The sequence below is a fragment of the Aquarana catesbeiana genome, linkage group LG10 (assembly GCF_042186555.1).
Source record: "Aquarana catesbeiana isolate 2022-GZ linkage group LG10, ASM4218655v1, whole genome shotgun sequence".
In the NCBI taxonomy this organism is placed as follows: domain Eukaryota; kingdom Metazoa; phylum Chordata; class Amphibia; order Anura; family Ranidae; genus Aquarana; species Aquarana catesbeiana.
In genome coordinates this window covers 138,180,846-138,207,462 of record NC_133333.1, presented here as the reverse complement: position 1 = coordinate 138,207,462, position 26,617 = coordinate 138,180,846, and the positions used below count along the sequence as shown (strand labels likewise).

The 26,617-nt window shown below is 43.7% G+C and overlaps 1 protein-coding gene across 4 annotated transcripts in view; it reads right to left on the bottom strand.

The window, feature by feature from the left end:
- The window catches only part of LOC141110916 (sulfotransferase 2B1-like), a 394,700-nt gene that overhangs the window by 204,827 nt on the left and 163,256 nt on the right, over positions 1–26,617 (bottom strand). For all 4 annotated transcript variants that reach the window (XM_073602704.1, XM_073602705.1, XM_073602706.1 and 1 more), the window contains exon 2: positions 1,904–2,045. In XM_073602704.1, the coding sequence (XP_073458805.1) occupies positions 1,904–2,039 (136 nt within the window). In that variant the 5' untranslated portion in view covers positions 2,040–2,045. The remainder of the gene's footprint in view (positions 1–1,903; positions 2,046–26,617) is intronic.

Sequence of the window (26,617 nt, the reverse complement as noted above, 5' to 3'; positions counted from 1 at the left end):
GACACTCAGTAAACAATTGCTACCTATGAGTCCCATTCTAATTGCAAGCATAGCATATGGCTGCGCTTCGGCATGCTGCAGTAAAATGCAATAAACTAATAATCTAATAACAAATCTAATGAATCTATCAACTATTTATACTTTAATTCTTGAGAGAAGGTGCGCAAATTGGGCCAGGCTTGTAGGGGCCCTCAGTGCATTACTTTGCCAAGGGACCAATGCTGCTATTAAAGGCGTTGTAAAGGCAGAAGTTTTTTTATCTTAATTCATTCTATGCATTAAGATAAAAACCTTCGGCATGTAGCAGCCACCCCAACACCCCCTAATACTTAATATAGTGTAATAAAGTACTCCGCGCTGCCTAAATTAATAATAGCAGCTAACACAACAAATATCCCCCTTCCCTGCCAGTGACATTTATACAGTAATCAGTGGCTATTTTTAGCACTGATCGCTGTATAAATGTCACTGTTCCCAAAAAAGTGTCAAAAGTGTTCGATGTGTCCGTCACAATGTTGCAGTCCCGATAAAAATCGCAGATCAGATTTACTAGTAAAAAAAAAAAAATAATAATAAAAATGCCATAAATCTATCCCCTATTTTGTAGACGCTATAACTTTTGCACAAACCAATCAATGTACGCTTATTGCGTTTTTTTTTTTACCGAAAATATGCAGAAGAATACTTATCGGCCTAAACTGATGAAGAAATTTTTTTTTTTAATTTTTTGGGGGGATATTTATTATAGCAAAAGGTACAAAATATTGTATTTTTTTCAAAATCGTCGCTCTTTTTTTGTTTATAGCGCAAAAAAATTAAAAACGCAGAGATGAGCAAATACCAACAAAAGAAAGCTCTATTTGTGGGGAAAAAAATTACATAAATTTTGTTTGGGTACAATGTCTCACGACCGCCCAATTGTCAGTTAAAGCGCCACAGTGCCGTATTGCAAAAAATGGCCTGGTCAGGAAGGGGGGAAATTCTGCCGGGGCTGAAGTTGTTAAAGCGGAGTTCCACCCTGAAAACTATTTTCACATTTTCCCAGTCCTTTATTAATAATGAAAACATTTGCAGTGACATTTTTTTTTTAAACTTACCAGAAGTTGCTAGGTGGTGGCTCCTAATCTGCCACTTTGGTTCCGCGGCGCTCCGCATCACTTCCTCCCTCACCTGTGCTCCTGGGAAATGTAAGTCATCATTTCCCAGGAGTCAGTGGGCAGGACTGTGTGAAAAAATTGCGTTATTCCCCAACAGCAAATGACACGATTTAAGGCGGATCTATTTATGTTGCCATAACAACAGGGCGGACGTTCCTCCGTCGCCACCCGTTGTTATGGCAACTTCCTAAACAATCAGCGCTACGGCCACTGCAGCATCGTGCATGCGCGAGATCGAGAGGTGCGTGCTGGTTACCCAGCACGCACCTCTCAATCGGTTATCCAGGAAGAGGTTGCAATTGGGCTTCATATGCCCACACTCATCGTGGCAACGGCCAGAAGAGGATCATCTAAAATCGTAAGAAAAAAAATATGATTACTATCCACTAGCAAATATACAGATAGTTTATGTGTGTTATTACTGCAGTGTGAGGGCATGCCTGGAAAGAAAAATAAAAAATTCTGTGGCAAGAATTCCGCTTTAATGATATCTCACCTTTTGCCTGAGTTTGCCAATTGTAGTAGGACTTAGAGATAGTCATTGTATGTTTAAGGGTGACCACAGACACTTCAATACAAGCAATGCTCACAGTATTATGGATTTATCAAGCAATTGGATGCATGCTGAGAACCTTTGCTGTGTCCATTAGGAATGTGTGGATGATTTACCGATGGTCAGATGAAATATTTCCTATATATGTAGAGTATACTGCATATGTGGTCTTTGATGGCATATTATACAATACCTGATTTAGGATATGTAACAATGTAGACATCATCATCTTGCACTTGGAATTCATTTTCTGCAAAATTGAGACTTTCGTGGCTGTAAGATCCAGGAGAGAAGTTCACTCCTTTATATGTAAAATATTGAACTGACATTTGGATCTATGGATTGTAAAAAAAAATAGTATTTGTTAAAACATTGAAATATATCAATATAATGCATTCAGCAATTATAGAAATATAAACCCTGCCCCTATAACAGACAGACGTGACCTCCACCCTCACATACACTATATTAGCAAAAGTATTGGGACGCCTGCCTTTACACGCACATGAACTTTAATGGCAACCCAGTCTTAGTCCATAGGGTTCAATATTGAATTGGCCCACCCTTTGCTGCTGTAACAGCTTCAACTCTTCTGGGAAGGCTGTTCACAAGGTTTAGGAGTGTGTCTATAAGAATGTTTGACCATTCTTCCAGAAGCGCATTTGTGAGGTCAGGCACTGATGTGGACAAGAAGGCCTGGCTTGAAGTCTCTGCTCGAATTCATCCCAAAGGTGTTCTATCAGGTTGAGGTCAGGACTGTGCAGAACAGTCAAGTTCCTCTACCCCAAACTTGCTCATACATGTCTTTATGGACCTTGTTTGTGCACTGGTGCGCAGTCATTTTGGAACAGGAAGGGGCCATCCCCAAACTGTTCCCACAAAGTTGGAAGCATAAAATTGTTCAAAATATCATGGTATACTGATGCCTGAAGATTTCCCTTCACTGGAACTAAGGGGCCAGGCCTAACCCCTGAAAAACAACCCCACACCATAATCCCCCCCTCCACCAAATGATTTGGACCAGTGCACAAAGCAAGGTCCATAAAGACATGGACACACATTGCGAGCTAGGTGTTCCTTATGCTATCCCCCTAATACATTGCCTTGACGCTCTTGTCTGGCTTTGCCCTCTACCTCTTTTTCTCTGACAAAATGGCAGCTATTGTTTACCACTGGACGTCAATCCCGTGCGCCAATGGGTGCACGGGAAGTGACGTCACTATCACACTTCCGCCCAGTGGACCGCAACCAGGAAGTGATGGTGCGGCGTGCGTTCCACCCGCCGTGACGGCGAATCGGGACATGGGACCGGATGGAAGCTGTTGGCTATCGACGCAGGAACAGCTGTGGTTCCCTCAAGGGGGGCCTTTTGAGAGGATGACAGCTGTGGCTTTCCTTCTGTACTACTCGGTATGTTTTCTGATATTTGGTGGTTCCCAATAATTATTATTGTTTGGTATGCCCAGGATAGTTGGATGTGCGGTGTTTGCTGGCAGATCCCGGTCAGCTCGTCGCTGGATGCATGCACTCCTAATGTGCGCGCGCTTGTAGAGCGAAATCAAATAAAATAAAATAAAATATAAATTTAACAAATTATCATTTTATAATGATGTGGCTAAGGTCCACCCCCTTTGTAGGACCTCCCACCAATTAGGGGAGGGGTTCCAGTACTAATCTGAAAAGTGTTTCCCAGATAGACACATGTATAAATAGTTGCAAGAGATTAGCACCGATAAGGCTCTGATGAAGAAGGGACACCTTTGAAACGCGTTAGATAGCAGCAGTTTGTACGTCCTCTTCCTAGGACCTGGAAACTGCTACCAGTGGACCAATCACCTTGTGACATTATATAGTGCGATTTTTTCTTCCTACCTTTGCGAGTAGATTTTAATCTTGGTTTTAATTAATAAATTTACCTTAGGATAATGCACTAGGCTGGTGCTCTCTCTTTTTTTTTATCAATTACTACTAGGATAATCCCATCCTGGAGAGCAGCAAGGCCGAAATTCATTGTCCTTTCTGAACCCTTAGGATCATCTAGCTTACACACCTGTGCACAAGAGTATTTGCTTCTGTAGTACTGTACATGGACACACCATCCCTGGTGTTCTGTCTATGATCATGGCTGTTCCATTTCACTCCTGAATCCCTTCCAAGGGTGGACTGTTATTATTTTGGCTACCAGCGCCACTTAAACTCACTTTTTTTCAGTGACTCACTTATATCACTGGTCTTGTTTTTCCTATTTTGCACTTTGCATTCAGCACTTTATATTTATATCCAATATTTACATGATTGACATGTTTTGTATGACATATCGTACTTCATATGTTTTATTGTCACTTTTGTAGCGCTACACTGTTTACCACCACTGTTTGAATATTGTCAATTTTGTGTTAGCTGCTTTATCTATAAGGCCTCATACACACTGGACGTTTTTTGACATTTTTACAGCAGCTGTTTTTGGCAGTAGACATTTTTTTCTACAGTCATTAAACTCTCCATCATGTTATCCTATGTGTCCATGCACACATAGGCTGTTATCAGCAGTTTTGGGCAGTGGCGTTTTTGAGCAGTAAAAAAACCTCAAAACTAGTGGGTCTTAGAGACATTTTTCATCTGTAAAAACGCTCTAATGCTGATAAACGTTGATAAACGCTCAAAAACATCGTTTATTAGTGTTTAACGTTTTTGATCCATTGAAATAAATAAATAAATAAATAAATAAAAATTTTCTTTAAAAAAAAAAACGCTAAAACGATAACGCGGAAAAACGTTAATAAACGCTAAAAAACGATATTGCAAAAATGTTGAAAAAAGTTGAAAAACTCACTGCAAAGCTACTGGCGTTTTTATAACGTTATTTTAATGCCCAGTGTGCATGAGGCACCAAGTATCTATAGTTTCAGTCGGGTTCCAACTGTGTATACATTACCTAAAATACATAAAGACGCACAAAATCCTCCTGCAAGGCCTATAGTAAATAGTATTAACTCTGTGTCATCCAGAGTAGGCCAATAGTTGGATTCCTTTTTACAAGACAGTGTGACCAAGAAAAAAGCATATCTGAAGGATACGAGACAGTTTTTACAGCTTTTAAATAATCTCAAGATACCGGATGACCAAGATATATTTCTGGTGACTTTGTATGTAGCGTCGCTGTATACAATTATACAACATGACGACGCCTTATTGGCCTTAAATTGGGCACTAAGCAAACAAGATGATCTACCATTCATTCAAAAGAAATTTTTAGGTATGGCTTTGGATTATTGTCTAAGCCATAATTACTTTTGGTATTCGGGAAAATACTATACACAGATAAAGGGCGTTGCTATGGGTGCAAAATTCGCTCCGTCATTAGCGAACCTTTTCATGAGTGCAAGATAAATTCATATATGGACAACGTAGAAAAGAGCTTTTATTTTACAGACGATTCATGGACGATCTCTTCTTTATATGGATTGGCTCTGAATCTTCCCCTTATCTCTTTTGTGAATGATCTTAACAGCAACAACAACAATATTAAATTGGAATGTCAATGGAGTCGAGAAACTATCAACTATCTGGATGTGAGAGTGATGCTTAAGAATCACCAGTTGGAGACTAAATATTTTTTCAAACAAACAGATCGAAAGTTATTTATCAATCCAAAGTGGACACCATCCAACATGGTTAAAAAATATACCGAAGGGCCAAATCACAAGAGTCAGGATGAATTGCACGCAAGATGATGATTATGTAATACAAGCTCAGATTCTCAAAACATGTTTTGCTGAAAAGGGATACAACATCCCAACGTTAGACAGAACTATGAAGGAAATACAAGAAATACCTCAAAGTGGATGTCTGATGGAAAAAGCCAAACAAAGTGACAGTAAACATGAGTGGGGTTTCATTATTGCCTACCACGCACAATATAAAGAGGTGGAAGTAATTTTTAAAAAATATTGGGCATTGTTAATCACAGATAAAATATTAACTAAAGCTCTCCCAGATAACCCGGTCTTTATTTATAGAAAAGGACCATCCTTTGGAGACAGAGTAGTTAAAAAAATATTAAATCCACCATTAAGACCAACTATGTTCTGGGACAGCCCAGGTTTTCATGCTTGTCGGAGATGTATATCTTGCCGACAAGTACACACGAGATTAAGAGGATTAACTGAGTTTCAATCAATGGCTAATCTTAGAACATTTAAAGTAAAGGATTTTATTTCATGTAAGTCCACTCATGTAGTATGGTCCACTCATGTTTACAAGGGCACTCCAGTGCCCTTGTAAACTCATGTATATAGGACGCACTAAACGCACTTTAAGTAAACGAGTATCTGAACATATTAATAACATCAGGATTGGTTACAAGGAACATAGCGTTTCCATGCATTTTGAAATGAAACATAAAAGTGATCCCTCAGGATTGATATTCTGGGGGATAGAAAAAATGCATCCCGATTGGCGAGGTAGTAATAGGGTAAGGGAATTATCCAAATGTGAAACCAAATGGATATATTTGACAGACTCTCTTAGCCCAAAAGGAATGAACGTCGAGCTGGACTTAAATTGTTTTATTAGCGACTATTGATTTTATGAATTTATTATAAGAATGAAGTATCAAAAACATGTTTTAGCATATTTGTCCTTGAGGCTAGGTTTCCACTATTGCGACTTTTCATGCGATTTGGGATTGAAGGGTCGCATGATGGGTCGCGCCCAATGATTTCTGATGAGTGCCGTTTGTGTCTGTACGACCTCGGGTCGCAGCGGCTTCGGAGTGGTCCCTGCACTGTTTTGGTCCCGCTTTGGTGCGACTTGGGGTCCGTGCACAAGCGTTGCTTTGGGTCGCAGCAATGAATCGCTGTGAAATGTTTTTTTAGTGGTATTATGTATGATATTTTATTATTGTTTAAACAAATATGATTGGTCCATGAATTGATTCATGAGGACAGAATGTAATTAATAGTATCATATTGGCTAGTGCAATATTGGAATATCTAAACATGTATCTAAACATGTATTTTTATGAACTTTTATGTTTTAATAGTTGGTTGCATTTACTGAATTTTAATACGTGATTGCCTAATGTATGGAGTTAGTGTAAAATAATGCATTTATGTGCAGAATATTTATTTTTTCGGCTTAAGGATATTCATTTTGGTATTAAACTTACTGGATTGATATGATCCTGATATCAAGTGAATACTAGTGGGGGTATTTAATTACAATAAACTCAGATATAGTTCCGATTATTGCAATTATTTGCATACTGAGAGCAGCTGGCTCCACACATTGAACGATCAGTCACGCTTACGATCAGCCTAGGTTTTTTATCACTCACCGGGTAACCATGATTCAATACCAATCCATTCGGTGTAGATGGAAATTGGTATTGGAGGTGTATTTTAAAGTCGGATAATTTTTAATACTTAAGATAATAGACCCTTATTGCTTTGTTATTGGCATAAGGACGGTGAATGGCCGTGTGGTGTCATGAGTAAAGATACGAGCATGAAAGGGTCAATTACTGGTCGTTAATACATGTATAAAAGCTGGGAGCTGTGCTGTGTGGTCATGCCCTCTGACGAAAGCATTGAGGAAACGTGCGTCAGGGCATGACCATACAGCTACCCACGCCGTTGATCTTCTGTGATACCTTACCCGGGAATACCGCTCTCAGCGGTAATAAGGTATATCGGGACTCAACAATCTATGATACATGCTTATATTATTTTAATACATTGAAAGTGTACATCTATATGGGATCACTTTGTTTTTTAAATAAAAGTATTTTAATTTACTGGATTACGCTATGGGCACTTCTATTTCTTTGCTCGTTATGAGCTTAATTTAGATGGAAGTATGCAGAGTGCGCTGACAGCTATCCAAATATCCATTCAGGGATCCAGTCCTATTTGAGTGAACTAAGTCCGTTGATTTTAAACCAGTGAAAGGCACGCTGTTAACCCATCACCTTCTGGTAAGTGAATTACCTATAGGGGATTCCCATAAAAGCAATGTGGTGAAGGATTTATCTGGGATTTTGATCAGCAGAGAGTTGGTGTTCAACATTCTTTATAAATGAATCAGCTACCACCCCACACCCTGCTGTACACAATTAAGACACAAGTGGAACTTTTCATCTTTATTTATATTTTATTTCACATATGAACTTCTTAAGCGCTGCTAATGTTTTAAAGACTTTGGTTTTTTTAACATATGTTTTGATACAGTTTACATTTTTATAGTAGCAGCTATATATATTTATCATATTTTTTTTTTTTTTTTGCATGAGCGCTGAAGGAGAAATACTTTGTTTCTGTTTATTTCTCATTGTTTGTGAAAGTTGGTAGCACACTCCCTGGAAAAAAAAATGAAATCAATCGCTTCCTGTAAACATCAATGAGTTTCTTACACCTCATTACTGGAATTTTGGACCACTCTTCTTTAACTAACTGCTCCAGGTCTCTCAGATTGGAAGGGTTCCATCTCCCAACTGCTGTTCTGAGATCTCACCACAGGTGCTCTATGAGATTTAGCTCTGGACTCATTGCTGGCCAGTTCAGTACTCTCCAGCACTTTGTCTTAAACCATTTCTGGGTGCTTTTTGTGCTTTGGGTCATTGTCCTGCTGTAAGACTCATGACCTCTGACAGAGACCCAACTTTCTGACACTGGGCCCTACACTGCACCCCAGAATTCTTTGGTAGTCTTTAGATTTCATAATGCCATGCACACGGTCAAGACATTCAGTGCCTGCAGCAGCAAAGCAACCCCAAAACATCAGTGAACCTCTACCATGTTTTACTGTAGGGACTGTATTATTTTCTTTGAAGGCCTCATTTTTTTCTGAAACCACTAGACTGACAGGCTTTACCAAAAAGCTGTAAATTTTATTTCGTCTGTCCACAGCACATATCCCCAAAAGGATTTTATCTTCCTCAGTTAAGTTTTGGCAAACTCTAAATCTGGCTTTTTTATGTTTCTGTGTAGCAGTGGGGTCTTCCTGGGTCTCCTACCATACTTTTCCTTTTCATTCAGATGGAGACGTATAGTGCGAGCTGACACAGTTGTACCCTGTGACTAAAGGTCAGATTGAATTTGTCTGGAAAGTGGTCGTGGGTTCTTTATCCACCATTTGAACAACCCTTTGTTGCAATCTTTGATCAATGTTTCTCTTTCGTCCACATCCAGGGAGATTAGCTACAGTGCCATGGGCTGTAAACTTTTTCACAATGGGCGCCCAGTGGACACAGGGACATTAGGATCTCTGGAGATGGACTTTTTACCTTGAGATTGTCCATGCTTTTCCACATTTTTTTATCTCAAATCCTCAAGACAATTCTTTGCTGCTCTTTCTCTTCTCCATTCTTCGTTTGGCACACAGAGACACACAACAGAAAGGTTGAGTGAATTTTTCACCATTTTAACTGGTTGCCGGTGTGATTTCTATATTGTCAGCATGTGTTACCGGATACAGGTGACTTTGATTACAAATCACAGGAGCATCACAAACTTGGAATGCAATTATTTCTTAAAACTGAGAAGGTGACAATAATTTTGTCCAGTCCATTTTGGAGTTTTGCCTGGAATGTGTCAGATCTGGCTTTTTGCTTTTCAAATGTTTTGTGTCATACCAATACAAACAAAAGAAATAAACTTGAGAATGCCTAAACATTTGTAATTGCAACAATTTTCTGGGTGAAGTGGTGCATTATCTGACAGAAATGCAGGGGTGCCAATATTTTTGGCCATGACTGTAGATATCATATAGGACATAACAAGGTACCCTAAGATGTCAAGCTGTGTGCATCGATCCATTGTGACCAGACCTTATCAAATTGTTTTGGGCAATTCCTGCTCTCATAGGTCAGTTTATACAATGGCAAGACAGAGTTGATTGTTGAAGCGTTAGGCATTGGCGGGATAGGTTGTTTCCATCTGAGAAGGACTTCTCTTCTAGCATAATACAGGGCATAGAAGAGAAATAATTTAACATGCCTGGAGACCATAACATCCTCCATGCTACCGAGTAGCGCCAAAGCCGGGTCCTGTCCAGACTCGTTAGTGTTACAAGGTCTCAGGTGTGAATAGGGAGCAGGTGTGTTAGATTTGGTGTTATCGCTCTCACTTTCTCATACTGGTAACTGGAAGTTCAACATGGCACCTCATGGCAAAGAACTCTCTGAGGATCTGAAAAAAAGAATTGTTGCTCTACATAAAGATGGCCTAAGCTATAAGAAGATTGCCAAGATCCTGAAACTGAGCTGCAACACGGTGGCCAAGACTAGGGATAAGCCGAACACCCCCCTGTTCGGTTCGCACCAGAACATGCGAACAGGAAAAAAGTTCGTTCGAACACGTGAACACCGTTAAAATCTATGGGACACGAACATGAATAATCAAAAGTGCTAATTTTAAAGGCTTATATGCAAGTTATTGTCATAAAAAGTGTTTGGGGACCTGGGTCCTGCCCCAGGGGACATGGATCAATGCAAAAAAAAGTTTTAAAAAATGGCCGTTTTTTCAGGAGCAGTGATTTTAATAATGCTTAAAGTCAAACAATAAAAGTGTAATATCCCTTTAAATTTCATAGCTGGGGGGTGTCTATAGTATGCCTGTAAAGGGGCGCATGTTTCCCGTGTTTAGTACAGTCTGACAGCAAAATGACATTTCGAAGGAAAAAACCCATTTAAAACTACTCGCGGCTATTGCATTGCCGACAATACACATAGAAGTTCATTGATAAAAACGGCATGGGAATTCCCCACAGGGGAACCCCAAACCAAAATTTAAAAAAAAAAATGACGTGGGGGGTCCCCCTAAATTCCATACCAGGCCCTTCAGGTCTGGTATGGATATTAAGGGGAACCCCGGGCAAAATTTTAAAAAAAAATGACGTGGGGTTCCCCCTAAATTCCATACCAGACCCTTATCCAAGCACGCAACCTGGCAGGCCGCAGGAAAAGAGGGGGGGACGAGAGTGCGGCCCCCCCCTCCTGAACCGTACCAGGCCACATGCCCTCAACATTGGGAGGGTGCTTTGGGGTATCCCCCCAAAACACCTTGTCCCCATGTTGATGAGGACAAGGGCCTCATCCCCACAACCCTGGCCGGTGGTTGTGGGGGTCTGCGGGCGGGGAGGCTTATCGGAATCTGGAAGCCCCCTTTAACAAGGGGACCCCCAGATCCCGCCCCCCCGTGTGAAATGGTAAGGGGGTACTTACCCCTACCATTTCACTAAAAAACTGTCAAAAATGTTAAAAATGACAAGAGACAGTTTTTGACAATTCCTTTATTTAAATGCTTCTTCTTTCTTCTATCTTCCTTCATCTTCTTCTTCTGGTTCTTCCTCCGGCCTTCTCGTCCAGCATCTCCTCCGCGGCGTCTTCTATCTTCTTCTCCTCGGGCCGCTCCGCACCCATGGCATGGGGGGAGGCTCCCACTCTTCTCTTCATCTTCTTCTTCATCTTCATCTCTTCTTCCTTCTTCTCTTATTCTCTTCTTCTCTTCTTCATTTTCTTCTCCGGGCCGCTCCGCATCCATGCTGGCATGGAGGGAGGCTCCCGCTGTGTGATGGCATCTGGGTTTTTTCCTTCGAAATGTTATTTTGCTGTCAGACTGTTCTAAACACGGGAAACATGCGCCCCTTTACAGGCATACTATAGACACCCCCCAGCTACGAAATTTAAAGGGATATTACACTTTTATCGTTTGACTTTAAGCATTATTAAAATCACTGCTCCTGAAAAAACGGCCGTTTTTAAAACTTTTTTTTTGCATTGATCCATGTCCCCTGGGGCAGGACCCAGGTCCCCAAACACTTTTTATGACAATAACTTGCATATAAGCCTTTAAAATTAGCACTTTTGATTTCTCCCATAGACTTTTAAAGGGTGTTCCGCGGCATTCGAATTTGTCGCGAACACCCCAAGCCAAGACCATACAGCGGTTTAACAGGACAGGTTCCACTCAGAACAGGGCTCGCCTTGGTCGACCAAATAAGTTGAGTGCACATGCTCAGCGTCATATCCAGAGGTTATCTTTGGGAAATAGACGTATGAGTGCTGCCCGCGTTGCTGGAGAGGTTGAAGGGGTGGGGGGTCAGCCTGTCAGTGCTCAGACCATACGCCGCACACTGCATCAAATTGGTCTGCATTGCTGTCATCCCAGAAGGAAGCTTCTTCCAAAGATGATGCACAAGAAAGCCTGGAAACAGTTTACTAAAACAAGCAGACTAAGGACATGGATTACTGGAATGTGGTTTGATGAGACCAAGATAAACTTATTTGGTTCAGATGGTGTCAAGCGTGTGTGGCGGCAACAAGGTGAGCAGTACAGTGTGTCTTGCCTACAGTCAAGCATGGTGGTGGGAGTGTCATGGTCTGGGGCTGCATGAGTGCTGCCGGAACTGGGGAGCTACATTTCATTGAGGGAACCATGAATGCCAACATGTACTGTGACATACGTAAGCAGAGCATGATCCCCTCCCTTCGGAGACTGGGCCGCAGGGCAGTATTCCAACATGATAACGACCCCAAACACACCTCCAAGATGAGCACTGCCTTGCTAAAGAAGCTGAGGGTAAAGGTAAAGGACTGGCCAAGCATGTCTCCAGACCTAAACCCTATTGAGCATCTGTGGGACATCCTAAAATGGAAGGTGGAGGAGCACAAGGTCTCCAACATCCACCAGCTTTCTGATGTCGTCATGGAGGACCTGTGAACCTCTGGTGAACTCCATGCCCAGGAGGGTTAAGGCAGTGCTGGAAAATAATGGTGGCCACACAAAATATTGCCATTTTAGGCCCAATTTGGACATTTTCACTTAGGGGTGTACTCACTTTTGTTGCCAGCGGTTTAGACATGATTGGCTGTGTGGTGAGTTCTTTTGAGGGGAGAGCAAATTTACACTGTTATACAAGCTGTACACTCACTACTTTACATTGTAGCAAAGTGTAATTTCTTCAGTGTTATCACATGAAAAAATATAATAAAATATTTACAAAAATGTGAGAGATGTACTCACTTTTGTGAAATACTGTATGTGTGTGTGTATATAATTGTTTTATGCACCATCCTGAGGAAGTGGCCAGTGCCACGAAATGAGTCAATGGTGTTTTCTATACTATATTTTTGAGCAATAAATATTGAATTCATGAAGAATCCACTTCTCAGTTTCTCCTTCACATTTAGGCACCTCTGCTGACACCACTTTCCAATCTTTTGGGCTCATAGACCTCTTACTGGTTAAAAAAAAGTTTAGTGTCCCTTTAAAGTGGAACTAAACTCCCCACTATACTCACCTCTACCTTCCAGCAATGTGGGGTTACATCCCTCATCGACCACTGTAACTTTCTCCCGAGTGCCTGTTTTTCAGTTTTTTGATTGGCCGGGAGGGGGGGTGGTGATGTCATTCTGTGCAAGCACGCAGAAGTCAGTGTACATTAAGTAGAAAATGGTGAGCAGGCAGGAAAGTGTGTACATAGCATGTCTCTTCTGCAATAAAGAGCTGCCTGCTGTAACGTACCTGGTGATTGAGCCCAAAGTGTAAAGAAAGGCCTCTCTTACAGCTCTGGCTCAGGAGCCCTGGTAGTGTAGCAGGGAACACCGGAGTGGCACGAGTGCCTGATAAGGCTTTTGCTGGAGAGTGCTGATGTGCGTGAGCAGCTGGCTGGTGGCACACTGGCAGAAGAGCAGGAACTGATGACAGGCCCAGTTACGGCTGGACTGGGTGCAGGGAAAAGATCCAAGGCAAGGTCAGACAGTGCAGGTCGGCAACTAGTAGGCAGCTCAGATACAGGTGGGAGGCAGAAGAGTAGTCGGAAGTAAGGCCAGATTCAATAATAACAAGGCAGGGGCAGATTAACATGGACTATTGGAGCTGCAGCCCCAGGCCCCTTACCTTAAGATAGGCCCATTTGCCCCAAAAATTAATAAAATAAAAAATTCACAAAAAAAAAAAAAAAACGAGATTTGAGGGTCGTAGAGACCCCAATTAGGGGGTAGGTACCCGAAGACCTACCACACCACTGACCAAAATTTGGGGCTCCTAGGACTGATGGTTCTGGACATATGGGGCTCCTTGCGCAGCCTGTCAGAAGCTACATACAGAGCGGCCAGTTTAAACACAAGCTGGCACAGTCTGGTTTATTTACTAAAGGCAAATCCATTTTGCACTACAAGTGCACTTGGCAGTGCAGTCACTGTAGATCTGAGGGGGGCATGCAAAGAAAATTTAAAAAAATAGCATTTTTGCTTGCAGATGATTGGATGATAAAATCAGCAGAGCTTCCCCTCATTTCAGATCTTCCCCTCAGATCTAAAGCGACTGCACTTCCAAGTGCACTTGTAGTACACAGTGGATTTGCCTTTAGTAAATAAACACCTCTGTTTGCAGCAGACTGAGAGAATGAGCTCACAGTGCCTTAATTACCTTTAAATACAATATATAATAACCCCTTATCACCCAGGCCAATTCTGACACTTCTCTCCTACATGTAAAAATCATCATTTTTTTTTTTTTTGCTAGAAAATTACTCAGAACCCTCAAACATTATATATATTGTTTTAGCAGACACCCTAGAGCAGGGGTCTTCATGCCTAGTCATGTCTGTGAATGTCAGAGTTTTACAATGCCTCATGGGATGTGTAGTTCTGCAACAGCTGGAGGGCCGTAGTTTGAGGATCCCTGCCCTAGAGAATAAAATGGTGGTCACTGGACTTTTTGTATACTATGAAAGATGATGTTAGGCTGAGTAAATAGATACCTAACATGTCACGCTTTAAAATTGCGTACACTTGTGGAATGGTGCCAAACTTTAGTACTTAAAAATCTCCATAGGCGATGCTTTAAAATTTTTTACAGGTTACATGTCCCTGACCCAAATCTTAAAAATACATTTGGACAGGGCTGCACGAATGCCGGAGCTGTGATGCTTTACTTCACAGCTGCAACTATTTTTTTTGTTATTTCTCTAGCTGCAGCATCTTTAACTCATTCTGCAGAGTTTGACAGGCAGCACCGCCTGTCAAACTCGCCTATTAATTTCAATGGGGCCACTCTGCAACTGCAACCCAAACTCGCTCGCAATAGCATCATAGTCCAACAATGTAAAACTACCATTCAGCAATGTAAAAAACAATGTAAAACTACCATTCAGCAATGTAAAAAAACAAAAAAACAAGGAGGCGGCAGTAGCACCTCATGAACGCCTGTCAGCTGCTGCAATACCACTCGTTGAAAAGCAGTCCACCACAGGTCACTTTTCAGAGGGCAGTAAGCATTACCACAAATGTGAAAGAAACTTGAAACACATAATCCATTTAACGCTCACCACCAACCAGGTCACTCCCCAGCCACTTCCCATGTTAGCCACCTCCCTTCAACTTTTATCACAGGTGACCATTTCCCAACCTGCAGATGACAGACCCTACTCCAAAAGATATCACTCCCAGTTACTCCCCCCACCCGCTGATTGATATCCCTCCATGACCACCTCACACCCCCCTGCTGACAGCTATAGTTAGCAACACTGATGATTGTATTGTGTGGGTAGGGAAGGCTCCCTACAGGCTGGGGAGAGAGGCCTGTAGGGAGCTTTCCCTACTAACACAATACAATCATCAGTGTTGCTAACTATAGCTGGCAGCACTGATAGTTTTGGGAAAAACCTGACAGGCTGGTTGTACTCAAGTCGATTAATAGATTGACTTGTGTACATCCAGCTAGCCCATACGTAGATCGACTATGGCTGGTCTCTGCTTAATTTCAATCCACGTATGGCCTGCTTAACCACTATGCAGTCCCTAAACATCCTTCCACAAACCTTTACATTTTTCCTTCCCAGATTCCTTCATCCTCCTCACCTGTACATAGTGCCCACTGTCATACCCTCCACACTCCTCTCCTGTACATACTGCTCACTGTCATACCCTCCACACTCCTCTCCTATACATAGTGCCCACTGGCATATCCTCTACACTCCTCTCCATAGTGTCCACTGTCATACCCTCTACACTCCTCTCCTATACATAGCGCCCACTGTCATATCCTCTACACTCCTGTCCTATACATAGTGTTCACTGTCATACCCACCACACTCCTCTTCTATACATAGTGCCCACTGTCATACCCTTCACACTCCTCTCCTGTACATACTGCTCACTGTCATATCCTCCACACTCCTCTTCTATACATAGCGCCCACTGTCATATCCTCTACACTCCTCTCCTATACATAGTGTCCACTGTCATACCCACCACACTCCTCTTCTATACATAGTGCCCACTGTCATACCCTCCACACTCCTCTCCTGTACATACTGCCCACTGTCATACTCTCCACACTTCTCTCTTGTACATACTGCTCACTGTCATACCCTCAACACTTCTCGTCTATACATAGTGCCTGCAGTCATACACTTCTCTCCTGTACATACTGCTCACTGTCATACCCTCCACACTCCTCTCCTATACATAGTGTCCACTGTCATACCCTCCACACTCCTCTCCTATACATAGTGTCCACTGTCATACCCTCCACACTCCTCTCCTATACATAGTGTCCACTGTCATACCCTCCACACTCCTCTCCTATACATAGTTCTCACTGTCATACCCTCCACACTCCTCTCCTGTACATACTGCCCACTGTCATACTCTCCACACTTCTCTCTTGTACATACTGTTCACTGTCATACCCTCCACACTTCTCTCTTGTACATACAGTTCACTGTCATACCCTCCACACTTCTCGTCTATACATAGTGCCTGCAGTCATACACTTCTCTCCTGTACATACTGCCTGCTGTCATACCCTCCACACTCCTTTCCTGAAACAGGTCTTTAAAATTATATTGAAAATCCTCAATGTTACCAGCTCTAGAATGGGCACACTTTTGTTAGTTCAACTAAAGGAAATCTTCTCACTCCTCATATTTGTTGTGCCAATTATTAGTACTCATTTATTTTGTGATTACTATTGTGATGTATAGAGGAACATAGGGGATGTCAGCTACTCTAAATATACCACTGGTAAAAAAGTGTCCCTGAAAATATTTTTGAAATGTTTGCAAATATGCACTTGGGCACTGCACAAGGGCCACCGGGTCAGTAGGGGGCCCCATGAGAGGCTCCTGAGATATTAAAGTGATAGTAAACTTTGCTAACATTACTACTTTTTAGAGGCCCTGAGGTAGGATAAGCCATAATGTACAAGTATGCACAGCATATTAGCACATTAGGGTACACTTACCTGTCAGACTGAGCCCTCCGGCTCTGCGCTGTGATCAATCCGGCGGGTCCCGGCACTTCCATCTCCACCTGGTCTTCCTTCCAGGATCTGTGTCACTTGCCTTGGTCGGGCTGCGTTGATGTCACGCATGCTCATGCGCATCCTCTCTCTCTCATCCTCCCTCCCTTACCCCTCTCTCATCCCCTTTCTCTCTCGCTCTCTCTCATCCTCCCTTTCTCTATTTAATTTAATTTGTTATAACAAAAAATTGTTTGCATTTTTATTTATTTATTTTTTTTTAATAAAAAGCACCACCAAAATCCTCAGCACCACGCCCATTAAGTTCTTCAGCCGTGAGTCCAGGGTCGAGCCAGGGGCCAGTACAGGCAGCGTTCAGGCTAAGTCAGGAGCAGATTGGGTTAGCAACGGGTTAGCAATACAGAAACAGATACTTCAGAAACATAATAAACCAAACGGAACTGATGAAGGCACTAGTGCAGTTTAAATAGCCCGTCTGGCATGAATGTGCACTCGCGCATGCGCATGCTCGTGAACCAGTGTGCGCGAACATGCATAGCTGTAAATGGCCACGGACAGGGCTTACAGGAACCAATCACCTGCACACATGCATGCATCTTCCCTTCCCTAAGTTTTCTTAAACTTAGGGTGTGTTCCATGCCTAGGAAAATAATCTCTTGTTCAAAGTTGCCACTGCCACCACCAGCTGCTACAATGTCCACCTCTCGCATTGTCCTAACCCCAATGCCACTTTTCCACCATTTACATAATTTTCATTCTTTAAAGATAGAAGGTTTAATGTTTATTTGGTTTAACACATTTTTACATGTAGTACCCTACCAGCAGATTGCAGCAGGGTGACTGCTAGATCATGGACTGGGCTTGCTGACCCGCCATCTCAGAGCATAAAACAGAGTGCAATGCAGAAGGACTACTTGAAAATTTGGAGCTGTATTATGGAGCAAGAGCCATATAAGTGGATGCCTCCTCTGTAGTTCTGGCTCCTGTCCAATGTGGAGTGATACCAACTGCACTCCATTCCTTATCCCAGCTAGCGGTCTCCAGAGTGGTGCCAGCAGCAGAAGACATCCGCTGTGTTCACACTGATGTGCTGCAGTTTACCAACACCGTGGGTGCAGTGTGGTGTCCCTACAGCTTTCATGCGGGATTGTTGCGCTTAGCCATAGACTTCAATTATATCCTTATAGGCTTTGGTGCAGTTTCTCAATGTAGAAGTTTTGATACGCTTTTAGAAAGTGCACCACACCACACATAATAGAAGTCAATGGCAAAGCGCAGCTAACCCAGGAAAGTTGCAGATACGCTGCGCTGCACCCGCAGTCCAGGTAAACTGCAGCACATCAGTGTGAAAGCAGTTTTTTATGGGGCTCAGAACAGTAAGGGTTAATTTACATTTGTAGTTTGGGGGATGGTAAGATGTGTTTTACCACCCCCATCTCAACAGCTGCAGTGGCCAGGGGTGTACACATGTCGCAGCCGCAGTAGGAGTTATACGCCCTGTCATGGTTGGTGGGTGTAGCATCTGCCAAGCATGACCCATTCAAGCGAATAAGGCCACTCTGCAAATGCCCTACAACCTTGTGCAGTACAGCAAACAAGAGGTTAAAGCAGGCAGCTTTATGTTGCTTTTTCACCACCTGCTTTAACCCCTTGGACTCCGCAGAGGCACGCAGTTGTGGGACTCTTGCAGAGTGGCCCCATTTACTTGAATGGGTCATGATTGGCAGGTGGTAGCACACACCAAAAGTAACAGGGGGTTTAATTCCTGCTGCGGCACGTGCATACCTTTGGCTGCGGGTAGGGAGGGGGTGGTAAAACCACGACTCAACTGCAGGGTTTTACCACTCCCGACTTTGTGTGAACAAGCCCTAAGGGTGCTGCTGCCGAATACAACTAAGGGCTCATTCACAAGTGCAGCAGGTGCTACTACTCCTCTGAAAAGCAATCTGAGTGTACTTGACATGTGGTGAGAAAATGATATGTTGCCTCCTCACCATCTGATTTAAACCCATGACTGCAATGCACACGATTGCAACGCGGTAGTATGACAATTAGAGGTTTAAATCAGGTTTTAGAAGGCGACACTGTGCCCGGTGATCTTTGACTTCTCCCATGTTGTTCAGGTAGATCTCCACCTCTTTATGGTTGCCTACCCCTGTTGTAGATAACACACGTTGCTTACGTTCGTACTAACACAATGCACAGAAAAGGAGAAATATAAATGGTCCTAAATGTTTTGTGTATAAAATTTAAAGTGTTGTTCCTTCCTAATAAAACTACAACAGAAACCTCCTGCTACTGTTGCTTCTGTAGCAAATTGATAACGCTAGGCATGCAAAACATAAAGATATAGTTGCCAACATTGTAAAAAAAATTTCCGGGACACTTTTTTGGCTGTAGGCGGAGTCGCACTATAATTAGGGGGCGGGGCATGCGTTTTTAGGCGTGGCATAGAAAAAGAAAAGCATCAAAAGTTGGGTGTGGTTTACACTAAATAGTGGGCGTGGCTTAAATGGGCGTGGCTCAAAAAGGGGTGTGGGTCTGAGATGAATGAGGGATAGAGAGGGAAAGGGGGAAAGGGGGGTAGAGGGAGAGGGATGGAGGGACAGCAGACCCAGGTCCTACACCACAATAACAATGTGTATTCCAGAGTTTAACAATCAGCAGATAAAGATACTCCGAACACCTGGTGTTAGCGCTTCAATCATCCCGGCACCATGGTTGTTATGGTGTCAGGATGATTGAAGCGCATTATTTCTATTATTACATTGTAATATAGAATGAAATCATTCAACTCACCATAATGCCGAATCAGTGGGACCCCTGAGCATGTCACCTGCCACTAGATGCCATCAGGTGCCCCCCGCAGAGTCCATCCTTACATCAGGTGCCCCCCCCGCTGAGTCCGTCCTTACATCAGGTGCCCCCAGCAAAGTGCCTCCTTACATAAGGTGCCCCCTGGACAGTACCTCTTACATCAGGTGTCCCCAGGACAGTACCTCTTACATCTGGTGTCCCCAGGACAGTACCTCTTACGTCAGGTGTCCCAAGCAGAGTGCCTCTTACGTCAGGTGTCCCCAGAAGAGTGCCTCTTACGTCAGGTGTCCCCAGCGGAGTGCCGCTTACGTCAGGTGTCCCCAACGGAGTGCCTCTTAAGTCAGGTGTCCCCAGCGGAGTGCCTCTTACATCAGGTGTCCCCAGTGGAGTGCCTCTTACGTCAGGTGTCCCCAGCGGAGTGGTGGCTGCAGATGGACTGTTGGCTGCAGTCTAGCTACATCTCCTCAAGAGTGCTGACAAGGGGAGAGAGGTGTGTGGGTGGAGGCATGGTGACTAGGGGTGTTACAGGCTGACTTGGGGAAAGGTGGAGGCATAGTGGTGATTTGGGGGTGCAGGCATGATGGTGACCTGGGGGGTGCAGGCATGGTGGTGACTAGGCTGGAGGGGGTGCAGGCATGGTGGTGACTAGGCCGGAGGGGGTGCAGGCATGGTGGTGACTAGGCCGGAGGGTTGCAGGCATGGTGGTGACTAGGCCGGAGGGGTTGCAGGCATTGTGGTGACATGGGGGGGCGGGTGCAGGCATGGTGGTGACATGGGGGGGAGGCGGGTGCAGGCATGATGTTGACATGGGGAGGAGGGGGTGCAGGTATGGTGGTGACACGGGGGGAGGGGGGAAGTAAGTATGGTGGTGACACGGGGGGAGGGGGGAAGCAGGTATGGTGGTGACATGGGGGGGAGGGGGAAGCAGGTATGGTGGTGACACGGGGGGAGGGGGAAGCAGGTATGGTGGTGACACGGAAGGAGAGGGGAAGCAGGTATGGTGGTGACACGGGGGGGAGGGGGAAGCAGGTATGGTGGTGACACGGAAGGAGAGGGGAAGCAGGTATGGTGGTGACACGGGGGGGAGGGGGAAGCAGGTATGGTGGTGACACGGGGAGGGGAGCAGGTATGGTGGTGACACGGAAGGAGGGGGGGAAGCAGGTATGGTGGTGACACGGGGGGAGAGCGTGCAAGTATGGTGGTGACATGGGGGGGAGCAGGTATGGTGGTGACACGGGGGGGAGGGGGGAAATCAGGTATGGTGGTGACACGGGGGAGGGGGGAAACGGGTATGGTGGTGACACGGGGGGAGAGGGGGGTGCAGGTATGGTGGTGACATGGGGGGGAGGGGGGAAGCAGGTATGGTGGTGACACGGGGGAGAGGGGGGAATCAGGTATGGTGGTGACACGGGGGAGAGGGGGGTGCAGGTATGGTGGTGACACAGGGGGAGGGGGGAAACAGGTATGGTGGTGACATGGGGGGACGGGGTGCAAGGGGGAGCCAAGACCCTCAGTGCACTGTCCCCAGCCAGCGAAGCCCCAGTCCTTCCATTAGTGTGTCTGTGATTGTGTCCCTGCTCATCGCAAGGGGGGAGCCAGGACCTTGATTGCACTGTCCCCAGCCAGCAAGCCCCGCTCCTTCAATCAGTGGCGCTCTCGGACACTGTCACACATGGGGCAGAGCGGAGGGTTGGCGTTGGTGGCGGCGGCGACTGAACATTTCCTTGTGTTCAGTGGAGAGGGGGGGGTCGCCAATCCCTGTAGCCAATAGGCTTCAGTGTACAATAGAATTTTCTATTTGTACACTGAAGAGAGAAGCCGATTGGCTGCCCCTCTCCCCTGCACTGAACACAAGGGGAAACAACACTCGTGAAGGCGACAGCGGCCATGTGGAGGCGTTGCCGTTTTTTGACAAAAACATTCCCGATTTTCTTGGAACTAACCCAAAATCCAGTGAAAACAATCAGGACAAGATTAAATCGTCCCAAAATCGGGATTGTCCCGGGAAAATCGGGACTGTTGACAACTATGTAAAGAGAATATGTACCTTGTAGATGTTGTGATTGTTATGCCATGTACACACGACCGGTTTTGCCATCGGAATAAACTCCGAAGGTTTCTCAGACGGAACTCCGACGGAAATCCATTCAAGCGGTCTTGCCTACACACGGTCAAACCAAAGTCCGACCGGAACGTGATGACGTACAGCACGTACGACGGGACTAGAAAAAGGAAGATTTAATAGCCAGTAGCCAATAGCTTCCGTCTGGTACTTGCTTCAGAGCAAGCGTAGTTTTTGGTCCGTTAGAACAGCATACAGACGAGCAGTTTTCCCGATCGGAAGTGGTTCCGTCGGAAATGTAGCTATTACCTTTTGCAGCTATTACCTTTTGTACCACCACCCCCTCCCTTTAGAATGTAAGCTTTACGAGCAGGGCCCTCCTGTACCTTTTGTATTGAACTGTACTGTAATTGTGTTGTCCCCCTTATACATTGTAAAGCGCTGCATAAACTGTTGGCGCTATATAAATCTTGTATTATAATAATAATAATAATAATAATAATAATAATAATAAAAATGTTTAGAACGTTCTATATTTAGAACGTTATATTTCTAGGTCCGTCAGAATTTTAGAAAAAAAAAGTCAGATGAGGCACACACACGATCGGAATAGACAGGTCAGCTGCCAAAGACGTCCTATACATGCTGTGTCAGGGGGCGGGGCATTCATATACATTTCCCAGAATTCTTACTTGCTTCTGCTGCCTCTGCTTACTGTACAATTGCAAACCACACTAGGGCCAAAGATCATAAGCAATAATTGTTTCCTAATAGTTCATGACTTCATTACCTTTCCCATAAGGTTATTCATGTTATGAAACGATAAAGTAATGTATAGTAGGGATAGCTGCATATAGACTGATTTTTTTTTCCCTTGAATAGTCAACTATTATGAACATTACAGAAGTCTTGCAGTACTTGCATTTTTGATTTGTTTCTCCTACGTTTTTTTTCTGGTTTCTACTGCATGACAACAGACACATCCCAAAAATGCAAAACACTTTAAAAACACATTAAAAACGCATGTCAAAAAACACAAAACACACTGGGAAAACGCAACGCATAGGTGTGTGACCCTAGCCTAAAAAGGATTGTTTGGCATGAAAAGTAATTCTACTGTTCTAAGTGCAAAAGATCAGAAAATGTATTAATTACACAAAAATCAGCAGTCTCATAAACAAACCATGCAAAATGTATTCCTATCATTTGTTTGCTGACTACAATTTAGTTTTAAAATATTAATTAAATCTACCCAAAAATAGTCCCTTCTATGACAATCCAAAGGCTTTGTTGTTTAGCCAGTGATTGTTACATTTTGTAGCACAGCACCAAAATCCTAGCTTTGGATATGTGTACCTGCAATCCCTGATCACATTACTGTATATACCTGATATATACCAGATAATTGTGCTTGCTCTGTTATAGGGCGTACACACGGTCGGACTTTGTTCGGACGTTCCGACAACAAAATCCTAGGATTTTTTCCGATGGATGTTGGCTCAAACTTGTCTTGCATACACACGGTCACACAAAGTTGTCGGAAAATCCGATCGTTCTGAACGCGGTGACGTAAAACACGTACGTCGGGACTATAAACGGGGCAGTGGCCAATAGCTTTCATCTCTTTATTTATTCTGAGCATGCCTGGCACTTTGTCCGTCGGATTTGTGTACACACGATCGGAATTTCCGACGGATTTTGTTGTCGGAAAATTTTATCTCCTGCTCTCCAACTTTGTGTGTCGGAAAATCCGATGGAAAATGTCCGATGGAGCCCACACACGGTCGGAATATCCGACAACACGCTCCGATCGGACATTTTCCATCGGAAAATCCGACCGTGTGTATGGGGCATTACAGTAAAGCTGGCCATATACTTGAAGAAATTTGATTGAAAACTTTTGTTTCACAAATGTTTGTTCGATTTTCAAATGGTTAATTGGTGTTGGTTTTCATCCGCAGTGACCAAAAAATTTGAAGGCACTTTTTTTTAGCAGTGAATGTGGCATTTATTCTAAAATCGAATGTTAAAAACAAACTAAATTTTAAAGTACTTTAGAATCACATTTGTCATTAAATGTACTGATGAGAATTTTCATACAAATGTTTGTACAATCCTTCACTTGTAAATCTAGTAGTATATGGTCAGTTTTATTACTGCCAAGGTGCATAGTTTAGTTCTAGATAGCAGGAATTCACGTATTGTATGCTGGGACTTGTAGTCATATAGAGAAAGGTGAAAAGCGTGTACAGTATTGTTTAGTGGGGCTTGTAGTTTTGTAGAGATAGAAGACAAATACAGTCAGTTGGCAGTTGGTTGTGGTTCTATATAAGCCTAGGTTCACACTGACTGCAGGAATGAAGAAGTGGGCATTGATTAAGTGCCCACAGCATGGGATTGTTGCAGGCAAAAGAGTTATTTAAAAAAAAAAAAAAAAATTTTTAATACTGTCCCTTTAAATGTTTGAAGCAAAAGTCATGTGGATCACGAGCGGGAAAAACGTGATTCCAGGCGGGAAAAACACGTGCATTATAGAGTAATACATGTGTTTTTAGGGCTATATAAGACCCTCGGATCAGGCTCCTGTCACAGTTGACCCCACAGTGGCTTGACGAGCTCCATAGGCTATAATACTGAGCTATAATACAGGAGCTCGTCTGCCGCTTAAGGTCATGAAGACGTTAGTCCGAAGGGTCCTGGAGAAGGCGGCGTCTATGGGAGGAGAAGAGTGGCTGAAGAAATGCCTGGCGGAGTTTGAGGAAGAGCCGGCAGTGGAAGAGGGCTTGGAAGATCCTGCGGTACACGTGACGGCGCCTGCTGGAAACGAGTCCCGCCCTCGAGAGAATGTCGTCACAGATGACATCACTGCACATCGGCGCAGTGGACGTCGGATCCGTCAGAGGAAGAGGGCGTTCTCTCCTTCCCCCTCCGTGTCAGAGAGGGGAGGGGAAGCGCTCAATCATCCCCGCCTACTGTTTCTTTCTCTTCACAGGCACCAGCATCACCTGTTGCCATGCCGACGGCATCGCGCGTGTCCAGGCTTATACAGCTGGATGCTGAAATGGATCATCTGATTCCAGGACCTCCTGAGAACCGAAATCGTTCTGATTTACAGTCCGCTACAGGAACCATCCCTGCTGGTGAGTCAGCACAACAGAATTTGATAACACTTTTGGTTGATTCCTTATCTAAATTTACAGATGCTTTAGGTCAAAAGCAATTATCTACACCTATCCCTTCACCTGCTAATGTTTGGTCACAAAATCCTGCCTTGCCATTTCATACAAATGCTTCGGTTAATATAAATTCCATTGAGCATGCACAGGATTCTGCTGTTTTGGAACATAGATCTTCTCCTGTGCCTGAAATTTGTTTTAAAGAAGTATTGCCATGTGAGATATCACCGCTGGGTTTTCATTTAGCTTCCAATATAAAAAAAAAATATGGAAAGGTGAATTTATTGATCTGTTAACGTTGTTACCTAGCTCTAAAGAGTTTTCTATTAAAAGCGATAAAAGAATTGATGACGAGGATAGGCGTCACACGGCTCCGAGATCTTTTCACAATTGGTTACATGCTTTTTGCATTTTTTCAGCAATTATGGGTGAGAAATTCCCTGAAAAATGTAGTGGTTTATTTCAACATCTTGAACATATTCTCGAAGCTTATAAAAATATTTGTGGTTTTGGTTGGTACAATTACGATGAATCTTTCCGTCAAAAAATGGCTGTTTACCCTTCTCTCAAATGGGGAATGAAGGACGTTGGTTTATGGTTGAACCTCATTCTTCCCCAAAAGCAAGTGGTGGCAAAACAGCCTTTTGGGAATCAAAACACATTATCTGTGTACAAGAAAGGCATTTGCTACGCTTTTAATGAGTCCCAGTGCAAATGGTCAACTTCGTGCCGTTATAAGCATGAGTGTTCATTTTGCTTTGGGACTCACCCATTAGTAAAATGTTTTAAAAGGAGCCATTCACAAGTGCAATTTCGGGATAATTCAAAAAGCGTACACACCAGTGAAGCTGGAAAAAATGTACCCATGGCTGCTTCTCTACCCAGACAGGGAGAAAGCAGTAATTTTAATTGACGGTTTTTCTTTCGGTTTTAAACTTCCTATTTTCTCTGGATCCGGGTGCCATATGGTGGATAATCTTAAATCAGTTTTTCTTCATAGTCAGGTGGTTAGGCAAAAGTTGATTAAAAAAATCGCAGCGGGTCGGGTGGCTGGTCCTTTTGTATCTCCTCCGTTTAAAAATTTCCGCATATCTCCATTAGGTTTAGTACCAAAAAAGGAACCGAACTCTTATAGGGCGTACACACGGTCGGACTTTGTTCGGACATTCCGACAACAAAATCCTAGGATTTTTTCCGACGGATGTTGGCTCAAACTTGTTTTGTCTACACACGGTCGCACAAAGTTGTCGGAATTTCCGATCGCCAACCACGCGGTCACGTACACCACGTACGACGAGACTAGAAAAGGCCGGTTCAGAACCAAGCACGGCACCCTTTGGGCTCCTTTTGCTAATCTCGTGTTAGTAAAAGTTTGGTGAGAGAAGATTCGCGCTTTTTCAGACTCGTGGCTTTCAGATCGTTTTCTGCCGTTCAGTTTGTGTTTGTGGGTTTGTATCTGCTCTTCAGTGCAAGCAAGTTCCGCGTGACTTTAAGTAGTCATTGTATTCTTGTTCGTTCGTTACTGTTTTTCAGGTCGCTCTTCACAGGCCTTGCTGTTGTTCATTGCGTTCTGTTACTTCGTT